Source organism: Podarcis raffonei, chromosome 16, assembly GCF_027172205.1.
Source record: "Podarcis raffonei isolate rPodRaf1 chromosome 16, rPodRaf1.pri, whole genome shotgun sequence".
NCBI classification, from domain to species: domain Eukaryota; kingdom Metazoa; phylum Chordata; class Lepidosauria; order Squamata; family Lacertidae; genus Podarcis; species Podarcis raffonei.
In genome coordinates this window covers 5,256,389-5,270,556 of record NC_070617.1, presented here as the reverse complement: position 1 = coordinate 5,270,556, position 14,168 = coordinate 5,256,389, and the positions used below count along the sequence as shown (strand labels likewise).

Genomic DNA, 14,168 nt, shown 5'->3' with positions numbered 1-14,168 from the left:
CCGAGGCCTGAGCTTGAGTTTTTCCTCTTCCCTCCCTGTCCCTTTCCCCTTGTATATAGAACAGGGGTCAGCAACCTTTTTCAGCAGGGGGCCGGTCCACTGTCCCTCAGACCTAGTGCAGGGCCGGACTATATTTTTTTTGGGGGGGATGAACAAATTCCTATGCCCCACAAATAACCCAGAGATGCATTTTAAATAAAAGGACACTGTCAGGGAACTGCCATCAGGGCTGGAGGGAGAGAGAGAGCTCCAGAGGGATTCCAAAGAGCGTCCCGGGATGGGGAGAGTCAGCCCATCTTCTGGGGAAGGGAATCAGCGTAGCACCAGTGGAGAAGGGGGGCAGATGGGGGAATCGGCAAGGCAGTCCCATGACTCCTTGCCGGGAACCAGCGGGGAGAGTGAGGGTCCTCTGCTGCCTACACCCTTCTTGCGCAGAAGGCTTCCGCGCAGGGAGAGTAGGAGGAGACTAGGCGTCAAAGAGCTTCTTTGCTGGAAGAAGTTCAAGAAACGCCCACTGACGGATTCTGCCAGTGATTTAGACAGCCACGGGTGAGTGGCTGTCCGGACAGAAAAGGTTCACTCAGGCAACCCAGCCAGGTGTTGGCACCGATTTACGCACGAGCAACCCCTAGAACCATTACAGGCACATTCTACTCATGTAAAAATACGCTGATTCCCGGACCGTCCATGGGCCGGACTGAGAAGGCGATTGAAGAAGAAGAAGAAGAAGGGTTTGGATTTGATATCCCGCCTTTGACTCCCTTTAAGGAGTCTCAAAGCGGCTAACATTCTCCTTTCCCTTCCTCCCCCACAACAAACACTCTGTGAGATGAGTGGGGCTGAGAGATTTCAGAGAAGTGTGATGGGCCCAAGGTCACCCAGCAGCTGCATGTGGAGGAGCAGAGATGCGAACCTGGTTCACCAGATTACGAGTCCACCGCTCTTAACCACTACACCACACTGGCCCTCACTTGGGCTGCATCCGGCCCCTGGGCCTTAGGGTTGCCTACCCCTGATACAGAATCATAGATTTGCAGAGCTGGAAGGGTCACCCAGGGGCCATCTAGCCCAACCCCTTGCTGCAGTACAGAGATGACCGCTAAATAATCTCTGAGAGGTGGAGTCCGAAACCTTCCAAGGTGGTGTTTAAAACGGCAAGCCCGTGGGCAGGTGTAATAAAAAAAATAAAAGTGGCCTGGAAATTCCCCAAGACTGGAAGTGCTTTTGAGGGCAGGGACCCCCGTCTCTCACACAGCCCCCCTTCTCTTCAATCCCCCAGCATCGTACCTCATGTCTTCCTTCTCTGGGTCTGAATCAGGGTGGAAGCTGGCCGCTCGAAGGAGATCACTGCCTCCTGGGTGATGCCAGCACAGCCTCTGTCGGGTGGAAGAGGGAAGGAGCTGAATGGGATTCCCTGCGATGGATTTTGCTGGATTTGGGGGTTGAGAGTCATGTACGCCATTTAAGACACACACACACACACACACACACCCAAGCCAAGCAAGTTCAGGTCGCTCACCGGGATGCGTCTTTCGTTGAAATGGACAAAGGCCCTCTTCAGCTCATTGTCCAGAAACCAACTGGGCACCCACAAGTATTTGGGGAGGCTGCAGAGAGAAGAAGCAGACAGTTGACAAGGGAAAGAGGAGGCAGCCTTTTACAGAGCCAAACCATTTGAGTTCCTCTCTGTTATGTACTGAAGTTTTCACCATGGGCCAGCAGGGGGAGACTGTAGATAGTTCAGGTCCACATATGCAAATAAGGGATCGAAAGTGATGTTCAAGGATTGGCTAGTTACAGAAAGTGGTTACTGTTGCGTTGTACTGGAGCTCTATATAAGCAGGCTGGCTGAGCCCTTCAGTTCAGTTCTGTTCTGGCCTGTGAATAAACAAGAGCTGTTTGAAGAATTGCTGTGTCGTCTGATATGTTCACCCACAACTTAACACTCTCATTCAGTCTTATCTAGACTGAAGGGCAGCAATCATTCCTAGAAATGTCGTTGGGGCCATTCTGCATGCGAAGCTGATGTTCTTTCATGGAGCTGTGACCCTTGTCCTGTGCATAAATTAATATTCTAGTTCTTGTGGGAATGCTGTGGGCAGTAGGGGAGGATATATTGATTAAATATTATGCTTCCTCACTCACGCTAGCGAGCTAGTAGCAGAGTATATTCCCCTGTATGTTGCAGGAGGCTAGTAGGTAGATTCATCTGAATCTCTTGAGTTAAACAATCCAGTCTGGCTTGTCCAGATTGGATTTGTTCCTGGCAAATTCCCCTTTAAAAAGGTAAAGGGACCCCTGACCATTAGGTCCAGTCGTGGCCGACTTTGGGGTTGCAGCGCTCATCTTCCTTTACTGGCCGAGGGAGCCGGCGTACAGCTTCCGGGTCAGTGGCCAGCATGACTAAGCCACTTCTGTTGAACCAGAGCAGTGCACGAAAACACCCTTTAACTTCCCGCTGGAGCGGTACCTATTTATCTACTTGCACTTTGACGTGCTTTCGAACTGCTAGGTTGGCAGGAGCAGGGACCGAGCAACAGGAGCTCACCCCGTCGCGGGGATTCGAACCACCGACCTTCTGATCGGCAAGCCCTAGGCTCTGTGGTTTAACTCACAGCGCCACCCACGTCCTCAGAATAAAGCACCAATTTTCGGGACACAGGGAGCTGCCTTAAAACAGAGTCACACTCCCATTGTGACACCTGGCTCAGTGCTATTTAGGGTCCCTCCCCGCCACCTCTCTCTCCCCAGAAAACCAACCCCATAGGCCATATATTACACCTGGTGGACATGTCAAAGCGCTCATTGACAGGGCTGACCCGCCAACCCGTGGCCCCGATTCTCTGCAGCTCTTTCTCCCAGTCCCGGAGGGTCTGGAACAAGAGGGTTGGGGACCCGTCCTCCTTCTTCTCCTCTTCCTCCTCCAGCACCTCCTCCTCCTGATTCGGCCGGCAGTTCCCTGCAGTGGCACAAGAGGCATAAGGTGTAGTGAAAGCCTTGAGAGCCAGTGTGATGTAGTGGTTAGGAGCGGTAGACTCATAATCTGGTGAACCGGGTTCGATTCCCTGCTCCTCCACCTGCAGCTGCTGGGTGACCTTGGGCCAGTCACACTTCTCTGAAGTCTCTCAGCCTCACTCACCTCACAGAGTGTTTGTTGTGGGGGAGGGAAGGGAAGGGAAGGGAGAATGTTAGCCGCTTTGAGACTCCTTCGGGTAGTGATAAAGCGGGATATCAAATCCAAATCCAAAGGATTGATCGACCCTCAAGGTAGCAGTGTCTGCCTCCCCCTCAGCCAGCTGGACTCACCCAAGTTCTTCAGGGCGGCATCTTCGTAGGAGCCATCCCTGGTGCTGCTCTCGTGGGCCTGAGCGATAGCCATCGAGACCTAGAACAGCAATGGCAGGGAGAGGGTTAAGCCCAGCAGAGGGCCATGTTCCCTTCTGGGCAAGCTTCTGGGGGCCGTATTCCAGAGGTGGGCAGGGTCAGAGGCAAAAGCAGCCAGAGCCATTTCTGCATATTTTACTTTTGTACAGTTGGCTAGTTTCTTTAAAACACAAACACACACACATATATACACACACATTAGGCACCTTTTATCATATGTGGTGGAAATGTAAGGTAGTAAAATAATTCTGGGAAATGATATATAATGAGTTGGGGGGGATGTTTAAAATAACCTTTTGTTAAACAACAACCCTGAAGCCTTCCTTTTAGGCATTCTAGATGCCGAAACCCCAAGGGAGCGGAAAAGACTATTTATGTATGCGACCACGGCTGCGTGGATGTTATTGGCCCACAGATGGAAAGAAGATAAAGTCCCTAGCAGAGAAGAATGGCAGATCAAGTTGATGGATTATGCCGAAATGGCTAAAATGACTGGAAGAATCAGGAAGACCAAAATTTTAATAAGGAATGGGGAAAATGTATACCCTATCTTAAAAACCATTGTAAACAAAGGGGAGGATGGAAGTCCAAGAGATTGCTTGTTTTTAATGTTGTATGTTCGATATGTGACTGTAAAATTTTAATCTGAAAAAACAAATTTATTTTATTTACACACACACACACACATTTTAAAACATACAGGAAAACAAAAGACATGTAAGTATAATATCAAAAACAAAATCTAATTACAGTGGTACCTCGAGTTAAGTACTTAATTCGTTCCGGAGGTCCGTTCTTAACCTGAAACTGTTCTTAACCTGAAGCACCACTTTAGCTAATGGGGCCTCCAGCTGCTGATGCGCCACCGCTGCACAATTTCTGTTCTCACCCTGAAGCAAAGTTCTTAACCCGAGGTACGATTTCTGGGTTAGCGGAGTCTGTAACCTGAAGCGTCTGTAACCCGAGGTACCACTGTACAACAAATAAAAATTGGACTGCTTTCTACATCTCTTTATACCTCTATCCGGGCAAGCAAGAGACACCATTAGAATTTAAGGACACAGCCCAGCTGGGCAAAAACCCTCAAGGAAGATGCTAACCAGGGGGGTGGCCTGCAGAGACTTCCAAGGGCTGGCGAGAGAAGCCACATTTGGCCCCAGACCTCACCCCCGATATGCAGTGGCCCTCACCTTTCCCTAGGCATGCCGTGAGATAATGGGCTTCCACACAGCAGCTTATTGTGGACTTGGTGCGACTCATTCGCCTGTGTTTTGCCTAACATCTGCCCACAACATCACCCTCACCCAGATGCCAACACCTCCCTTTCCCCATTCAATCTGGTTTACCACGTCTGTGAAAAATCCAGTACACAGCATCAGACACCAGAAACAAACACAGAGCAATCCCCCACACTTATCCTCTGTCTCACTCTGCCTCACGGCAGGGCCGGCTCCTGAGTGACACCAGCCTTACGCCACCTGGACCCAGAGACGCAACAAGGTGCCAATTTCCGTTCCGCCCTGTATTCCCCGCTGCTTCTCGTCCGCTGCAGTTTGCCTTCTGCCAAAAGCAACCCGATTTCTCTCTCTGTCCGCCACAGCAAGGATTACGCCATTTGCATCGTTTGCCATAATTAACAGGATAAATTGCATCGTCCACCCCGTTCATTTCAGAAGCACAATACAAACATTCAGTCGTGCCTCGGAAGTCAAACGCCTTGCGAGTCAAACGTTTCGGCTTCTGGACGCCGCAAACCCGGAAGTGAGTGTTCCAGTTTGCGAACGTTCTTTGGAACCCGAATGTCCAACGCGACTTCTGCGACTTCCAATTGGCTGTGGGAGCTTCCTGCAGCCAATCAGAAGCCGCGCCTTGGCTTCCGAACGTTTTGGACTTCTGGAATGGATTCTGTCCGACTTCCAAGGTACCACTGTAATTGACACTGTATTTGTCTGCAGTCTGAAAACCACAGCGATCACCAACTGTGTCTCTGGAATGGCTTCTGTTCCAGACATGTGGGCAGTGGCAATTTTTGTTTCCTGTTTCTGTTCTCCAACATCTCTCCATTTTTTCCTCTCTCTCCGCTGCTGAATTCTGTGTCTCCCCCCTTCCCGCGACTCACCCGGAAGGCCTGAGGCTCCAAGCCACTGTCGTGGAACCGGAACCGCAACACCCGGAAATCCCGGCAGCAGATGATCAGCTCCTCTGGGATGAACTTCAGGGTCGAGGTACTAGTGAGCACTTTAGCCTTGGTGAAGCTGTTGACTTGGGGGGTAAGAAAAGCAAAAGCCGCATGTTAACTACGGGGGAAAGGAGTCTGAAGGACCTGAAGAGTTAATAGCAGCGATGGAGGGGAGCACCATGCACACAAATGGCAGGTTCACGGGGTTACAGCAAGATCAGAGGTCTCTGCCCCGAGGGGCTTACAATCAAGGATGGAAGGAGATGATCTAAGGCAGCCCTCTTAACCTTACCGGCGAGCAGTCTCCCGATGCAAGGGAGGGCAACGTCATAGTCGCTGTGCATGAAAGTTTGGCAGGAGCAGTCCTGGAGAAAAAGAAAGGAATTGCTCTCAGCCGGGTTTACTGTGCCTAACACGCCTTCATTTTGGGAAGGGAGCAGTCCCCTTGCAAACGGAAGGTCCCAGGTTCAGTCATCCCTGGCATCTCCAGATTGGGCTAGGGGTGAAACCCTGCCTCAAACCCCAGAGAGTTGCTGCCAGCCAGTGTGGGCAATATCTAGCTAGATGGGCCAGTGGTCTGACTCAGGCTATGGCATTTTATTCCAGAATCAGTGGAAACTGTTTAAGGGAAAGAGCTGTAGCCTGGTGGTGGGACAGCTGCCTTGCAAGCAGGTTCAGTCCCTGAAGGCATCTCTAGGTGGAGACGCCTGCCCAAAATCCTGGAAGCCGCTGCTGCCAATCAGTGTAGACGGTACTGAGCTAGATGGACAGAGGAGTCTGACTCAGCAGAAGGCAACTTCCTAAGTCAGCCCTTGATTCAGAACCTTGAGGACTAGAATCTTACCATTATTTTAAACTTAGTGGCATTTCCATGAAGGGCTGGGCGAATCTCCTGCCTGAAACCAGGGGCAGCTGCTGCCAGCCAGTGCAGGCAGTCCTGAACTAGATGCACCGATTGTCAGTATAAGGCCGTTCCATTTTAAATCAAGTTCCCTCCCCCCAAAAAAACCTTGAGGTCTGGAATCTTGCCTTGTTTTTAAGGGAAGGGTTCTATAAGATCAATGGTCTGACTTGCTTTGAAGAAGGTATCCACTTCTTTTCTGGACAAGGCAGCGCTGCAGAAACCCACTGGGCAACTCACCTCTGTGTTTGGAGACGGGTCTGGTAAGAAAGCCACTCTCAGGTTGGTGCAATAGAGGGTGCCTGGGATGTAGGTCGCTTCTCCATCTTGGGAAGGGATGCTTTTCCGCACGTGAGCTGCCTCTTCTCGGATATATTCGCCTGCAAGAAAGAATTAATTCACAGTGAAGGGGACTTGGGAGAAACACCTTGCAATGGGAGCTTGCACAGGAAGATTTCAGAAACTCCTGGAGAAGAGAAAAGGAGAGAGAAGTGTGTGTGTGTGTGTGTGTGTGTACCTAGACCTTTTGGTCTGGGCAGTGGTGTAGCGTGGGGGGTGCAGGGGGGGCCGGCCGCACCGGGCGCAACATCTGGGGGGGCGCGCTCGCACTCGCAGCTCTCTGCCCCTACCTGGCTCACTCACTCTCTCTCACTGCAGTGCTGGCTGTGCGAATCCGATCCGAGCCGCCGGGTCGCCGCCCACTGTGGAGGGGGTGGGTGCCAGGCGTGCGGTGCAGAGAGAGAGCGAGGGACTATCTGGGGGAGGGACAGTGCAGCGGCCGCCCAGCACAGCGCTGAGCGCGGGAGAGAACCACACCAGACCAGCCCAGGGAGCAGCAAGAAGAAGCTGGGAGCGGCGGCAGGTTAGGGGTTAGGGGGCGCAAATTACTTGCCTTGCCCCGGGTGCTGACAACCCATGCTACGCCACTGGGTCTGGGGGAAGGGGCACACCTGGAAATCTAAGAGAGTTGTCACTGGCATCTGGAAATGCAGTGGTACCTCGGGTTACATACGCTTCAGGTTACATACGCTTCAGGTCACAGACTCCGCTAACCCAGAAATATTACCTCGGGTTAAGAACTTTGCTTCAGGATAAGAACAGAAATCGTGCTCCGGCGGAATGGCAGCAGCAGGAGGCCCCATTAGCTAAAGTGGTGCTTCAGGTTAAGAACAGTTTCAGGTTAAGAACGGACCTCCGGAACGAATTAAGTACTTAACCTGAGGTACCACTGTACCCATTTCACAGAAGAAAAACTGGTGCTGCTCAGAATGTCGCTCCCAAAAGGCAAAATTCCTACTTATACATGAATGCATAGTTAAGCTATGGAAAGCCCTGCCCTTTTGGTCGGGGGGGGGGGCACATATGGAAATCTAAGAGAGTTGTCACTGGCATCCGGAAATACAGTCATACCTCGGGTTACAAATGCTTCAGGTTGCATTTTCCGGGTTACGGAGCGCCAAAACCCAGAAGTACTGGAATGGGTTACTTCCAGGTTTCGGCGGTTGCGCATGCGCAGAAGCGCCGAATCGCAACCCGCGCAGATGCGCCGCTGTGGGTTGCGAACGTGCATCCCGCACGGATCATGTTCGCAACCCAAGCGTCCGCTGTACCCATTTCACAGAAGAAAAACTGGTGCTGCTCAGAATGTCCCCCCCCCCAAAGGCAAAATTCCTACTTATACATGAATGCATAGCTAAGCTATGGAACGCCCTGCCCTGTTGGCCACCAAAAGTGATGGCTTTAAAAAAGGACTGGCCAGATTCATGGACCAGATGCTCGTGGTCCTTTCTAACTCAGCTACTAGCCTCAGTGGCTTTGCTCTGCCTCCGCGGCGCTTCTGAATCCAAGTTGCCGGAAACCTCAGGAGAGCAAAGTGACCTTGGGCTCTGATCCATCTTGCAGGTTCCTCACAGGCATCATGATCCAGAAGACTGTTCATATGTCCACACACTCCATATAAAACACAGACCAAGGAAAAAAACCCAAGCAGGCAGCATTTTCCCAAAAGTAGGCAATCCATCCAACTAAACAGAACTAAACAGCAAGGCAAAAATAAAGATTCGCATTCTTTATTTTTTAAAAAATCAGGAGGTGCTGGGAGCACCCGTGGGGGATTTCTGGGGGTGACAAAGTGGCCCATGTGCATCCTGTTCTGGAAGTTCCCCCTCTCGCCTTGCTCCTCCTTCCTGTTCACCTGGCCAGGTTCCCAGTCGCCATGCAAAGCCTTTGCCAAGTAGGAAAGCACCCAGTGTTTGCCCTCTAGGGCTGCTACAACCCCCAGGCAGGATTCCCTCACTGAGAGCAAAGCCCCGACTGCTTCCGAGACGCCAAGCTGGCTGCCCTTTTTCTACTAAGGTCCCACTCTAGTTAATCATTTGCCACACAAACACTTCCCTCCCTCTCTCGCCTCTAAAAAGGTAAGCGGGGAAGACAAAACAAGTTTCTCCTTCCCCGCTAGTTACTGTATTTTTCGTTCTATAAGACGCACGAGACCACAAGACGCACCTAGTTTTTGGAGGAGGAAAACAAGAAAAAAAATATTCTGAATCTCAGAAGCCAGAACAGCAAGAGGGATCGCTGCGCAGTGAAAGCAGCAATCCCTCTTGCTGTTCTGGCTTCTGGGATAGCTGCGCAGCCTGCATTCGCTCCATAAGACGCACACACATGTCCCCTTACTTTTTAGGAGGGAAAAAGTGAGTCTTATAGAGCAAAAAATACGGTAGATGTTTTTGTGTGACTTCAACAGTGCAAATCTGCCTTTCCAGAACACGCTCGAGTTCCTCCCACAAAATACTGACATTCGGGTCCCCCTTCCACAAACACACCTGCAGACATCCATTCCTAGTGCTTAATGCAGGGGTCAGCAAACTTTTTCAACAGGGGGCCGGTCCACTGTCCCTCAGACCTTGTGGGGGGCCGGACTATATGGGGGGAGGGGGATGAATGAATTCCTATGCCCCACAAATAACCCAGAGATGCATTTTAAATAAAAGGACACATTCTATTCATGTAAACAAATGCTGATTCCCGGATCCTCCACAGGCCGGATTTAGAAGGCGATTGGGCCAGATCTGGCCCCCGGGCCTTAGTTTGCTTACCCATGGGTTAATGTGTTCGACTCGGACCTTGGAGAGACCAGGGTTCGAATCCCCCCAACTAGGCCCCTCAGCCTAACCTACCTCATAGGGCTGTTGTGGGGATTAAATAATAGTGAGGAGAACCATGTCTGCCACCCTGAGCTCCTTGGAGGAAAAAGTGGAATATAAATGTGATAAACAAATAAGTCCTGGGTGCCATAAGCAAGCCTGCCTCTGCAAAGAAAGAATGAAAGAAAATCTCTTCTACTGCAAAAAGGTGCCTGCCCACCTTTTTTCCCTGTGTGTCTCCTCGCCTAACCTCTAGGGCTTTTGGAACAAAATTAAAAAATTCCTTCCAGTAGCACCTTAGAGACCAACTAAGTTTGTTATTGGCATGAGCTTTCGTGTGCATGCACACTTCTTCAGATACGCACTCTAGGGCAGGCATAGGCAAACTCCGGCCCTCCAGATGTTTTGGAACTGCAGTTCCCATCATCCCTAGCTAACAGGACCAGTGGTCAGGGATGATGGGAGTTGTAGTCTCAAAACATCTGGAGGGCCGGAGTTTGCCTGTGCCTGCTCTAGGGCTTTTATCACTGCCGTATGGCAAGTTAAGTGGCCCACTTTCTACCTATCGTATTTTTCGCTCTATAAGACGCACCAGACCATAAGACGCACCTAGTTTTTGGAGGAGGAAAACAAGAGAAAAATAATTCTGAATCTCAGAAGCCAGAACAGCAAGAGAGATCGCTGTGCAGTGAAAGCAGCAATCCCTCTTGCTGTTCTGGCTTCTGGGATAGCTGCGCAGCCTGCATTCGCTCCATAAGACGCACACACATTTCCCCTTACTTTTTAGGAGGGAAAAAGTGAGTCTTATAGAGCAAAAAATACGGTAATTCGCTCCTCAGCATCAGAAGCGATAATAACAAACTCTCTCCAGCCCCGCGAGGCATCTTCTAACATGGCCACTCTTTTAAAAACACACACAAATGATATCCAAATAGCTCCCGTCTTGTGCTAATACAAGTTTCAGCTTGTTTTGCATGCCGAAACGCATTTGGAAAGCAATTCCCACCCGCTTATGAAGGAAGACTCATCGAGCTGGAAGAATCTCAACAGCTCCCAGCTCTTCCCAGAAAGACCAAGTGCACTTAAACATGCAAACTAGAATCCAGTAATATAAAACATTGTCTCCCGCTGCCCGCCCCACAAAGGAACCAGCCATCGCCTGTAAGAACTCGAAATAGACTATGGCTTGAAACGTGTTTTACTGACGCTCTCGAGTATTGCTATTTTTGTACACAGCTGAAAGCTCATTTTAGCACAATGCAAATACTCGGCTGGATTGTCTATTCATTATTATTTATTTGTTCCATTTAAACCCCACCTTTTCTTCCACGGAGCTCAGGGTGGTTCTGCCCCCACCCCAACCTCATTTAATCCTCACAGCAACCCTGAGAGGTAGGTTAGGTTGAGAGAAGCAGAGTCTGGCCTGAAGTCACGCCCAGCATGGCTGTTTCATGGCTGGGTGAGGATTTGAAACTTGGCCTCTCCCAGCTCCTGGTTCGACACTCTAACCATTACACCACACCGCCTCTCATCTTTACACAGTCTGAGGGACAGTGGACCTTTACAAGGTCTGAGGGACAGTGGACCGGCCCCCTGCTGAAAAAGTTTGCTGACCCCTGTTTAAGAACATGGGTAGGCAACCTAAGGCCTGGGGGCCGGATGCGGCCCAATCACCTTCCCAATCCGACCCGCGGATGGTCCAGGAATCAGCATGTTTTTACATGAATAGAATGTGTGCTTTTATTTAAAATGCATCTCTGGGTTATTTGTGGGGCATAGGAATTTGTTCTTTTTATTTCTCCAAAGTATAGTCCAACCCAGACAAGGTCTGAGGGACGGTGGACCGGCCCACGGCTGATAAAGGTTGCTGACCCTTGCCTTAACCCTTTGTGGCTCCCTCATGGGGGGTCGCCCCAAGCTTGTATTCAAATAAAAGACCCAACAAAGCATATTTCTCTTTCTCAGAAAAAAAAACACCAAAGCGGGGTGGGTGGGGGCTAACCCTCCCTGCAACATACAAACACAGGGCAAATTCCTCCATACACACCCATGGTGAAAGTTCTACCTCTCCATGGGATCGTAGCCAAAGAACGGTGCGTGTTTCTTTAAGGAAAATAATTAAAAATAATAAGGAGAGCCTGCTGGATCAGGCCAGAATCCTGTTTCCACAGTGGCCAACCAGATGCCTCTGAGGAGCCAGTGTGGTGTAGTGGTTAAGAGCAGTAGACTCGTAATCTGGTGAACCGGGTTCGAGTCCCTGCTCCTCCACCTGCAGCTGCTGGGTGACCTTGGGCCAGTCACACTTCTTTGAAGTCTCTCAGCCCCACTCACCTCACAGAGTGTTTGTTGTGGGGGAGGAAGGGAAAAGGAAATTGTTAGCCGCTTTGAGACTCCTTAGGGTAGTGATAAAGCGGGATATCAAATCCAAACTCTTCTTCTTCTGAGGGGAACTTGCAATTCAGGATTCGAACACAAGAGCACAGCTGTGGAGGCACAGCACAGCCATCAGGGTTACTAACCACCAATAGTCCTCTCAAGGAATATTTCTAACCCTTGAGAGTCCCATGGACTGCAAGAAGATCAAACCTCTCCATTCTGAAGGAAATCAGCCCTGAGTGCTCACTGGAAGGACAGATCATGAAGCTGAGGCTTCAAGACTTTGGCCACCTCATGAGAAGAGAAGACTCCCTGGAAAAGACCCTGATGTTGGGGAAAATGGAGGGCGCAAGGAGAAGGAGACGACAGAGGACGAGATGGTTGGACAGTGTTCTCGAAGCTACCAGCATGAGTTTGACCAAACTGCAGGAAGCAGTGGAAGACAGGAGTGCCTGGCGTGCTCTGGTCCAGGGGGTCACGAAGAGGCGGACACGACTAAATGACTCAACAACAACAACAACGAGGCAGTGAGTTCCATAGTTCAACTCTCCGCTGTGTGAAGAACGGCGTCCTTTAATCTGTCCTGAATCTTCCAGTATTCCTTGGATGTCCAGCAAGGGGAAAAAATTCTCTGTTTGCTCTCTCCGAGCCACATGTCGTCCAAACATTCCTCTCCTCTTTCTCTAAAGTCCCCAAAACAGTGCCGTTTCTTCACAGGGGAGTCGCTCCCTCCCCTCGATCCCTTTCGTTGGTTTTCTGAACCTTTTCCCAGCTCTGCAATAATCCTTTGTCGGAGGGCCTGAGGTGACCACATCTCTATACAGTGGTACCTCAGGTTACATATGCTTCAGGTTACATACGCTTCAGGTTACAGACTCCGCTAACCCAGAACTAGTGCTTCAGGTTAAGAACTTTGCTTCAGGATAAGAACAGAAATCGTGCTCCGGCGGCGCAGTGCCAGCAGGAGGCCCCATTAGGTAAAGTGGTGCTTCAGGTTAAGAACAACTTCAGGTTAAGTACGGACCTCCGGAACGAATTAAGTACTTAACCCGAGGTACCACTGTATAGCACACCGTCGTCCTCCATTCCCCCATCTCCCAATACCAACCCGTTCCTCAGGACCTGGTGTTTTACACAACACCGAGTAGCATTTAAACAAGGCGTTGTGCTTTAACGTTTGGGATCGCACGGAAGAGGGTTGAGAAAGAAAGCAAAATCGGAATACCTGGGATGCATTTCAGAGCGTGGCAGGATTCGTTCCTCTTGTCACTCATGTCGGGGGACTTTGGACCCCTCGTCTGCAAAGAGAGAAGAGAGGGGGGTGAGCAGAGGTGGCGCGGCGATTGGCCGGCCTGGACCTTTGATCCGTCAGGAAAATACAGTGTCATTCCAATGTTCTTAAGCTGCAGGGCAAGGAAAGAGCCTAGCTATGGATTTTGCAAAGTGCACTGTTATTTCCTTCCTCTCCCCTCTGGGTCTCTGGGATATTTTTATTAGCAGGAGTCCCCGGCTGTTTACAAGACTTTCTGTCCCTCTGATTTTGCCAAGGGGATGTGGCTGTATGGTAGGGCACCTGCTTGGCATGTAGAAGGTCCCAGGTCCTGCTGGCATCTCCAGGTATTTTTTATTATTATTATTATTATTATTATTATTATTATTATTAATTGAATTTATATACCACCCTATACCCGGGGGTCTCAGGGCAGTTCACAGAACAAAATCAAGATATAAAACCACAAAATACACAAGAAAAATAAAAACTACAACCCAATAGCCCCACCACCACAAAAAAACCACTACATTTTAAAAGGGTGTAATCAGATCAACCAAAGGCCTGGTTAAAAAGGAACGTTTTTGCCTGTTGCCTAAAGGTGTATAATGAAGGCGCCAGGCGAACTTCCCTGGGGAGAGCATTCCACAGGTAGGGAGCCACTGCAGAGAAGGCCCCGTTCTCGAGTTGCCACCCTCTGGACCTCTCAAGCAGGAGGCACACAAAGAAGGGCCTCAGAAGATGATCTCAGGGTCCGGGTAGGTTCGTTTGGAAAGAGGCGGTCATTGAGGTATTGCGGTCCTGAGCCGTTAGGGCTAGGAATGGCCCCCCGCCTGGCACTATCGGCAGTTCCCCGTTTGTGGGAGTCCATCCCTGGTGAGGTACATCTGTGCCCTTCAAGACTGGCCTTCA

The 14,168-nt window shown here is 50.3% G+C and overlaps 1 protein-coding gene across 1 annotated transcript in view; it reads right to left on the bottom strand.

Moving 5' to 3' along the window:
- MTMR11 (myotubularin related protein 11) overlaps positions 1-14,168 on the bottom strand; it is a 38,432-nt gene that overhangs the window by 20,642 nt on the left and 3,622 nt on the right. The window contains exons 2-9 of the mRNA XM_053369383.1: positions 13,212-13,284; positions 6,705-6,844; positions 5,856-5,928; positions 5,504-5,646; positions 3,307-3,385; positions 2,782-2,959; positions 1,520-1,607; positions 1,288-1,376 (exon numbers count right to left, since the gene is read on the bottom strand). Coding sequence (XP_053225358.1) covers positions 1,288-1,376; positions 1,520-1,607; positions 2,782-2,959; positions 3,307-3,385; positions 5,504-5,646; positions 5,856-5,928; positions 6,705-6,844; positions 13,212-13,284 — 863 coding nt within the window. The remainder of the gene's footprint in view (positions 1-1,287; positions 1,377-1,519; positions 1,608-2,781; positions 2,960-3,306; positions 3,386-5,503; positions 5,647-5,855; positions 5,929-6,704; positions 6,845-13,211; positions 13,285-14,168) is intronic.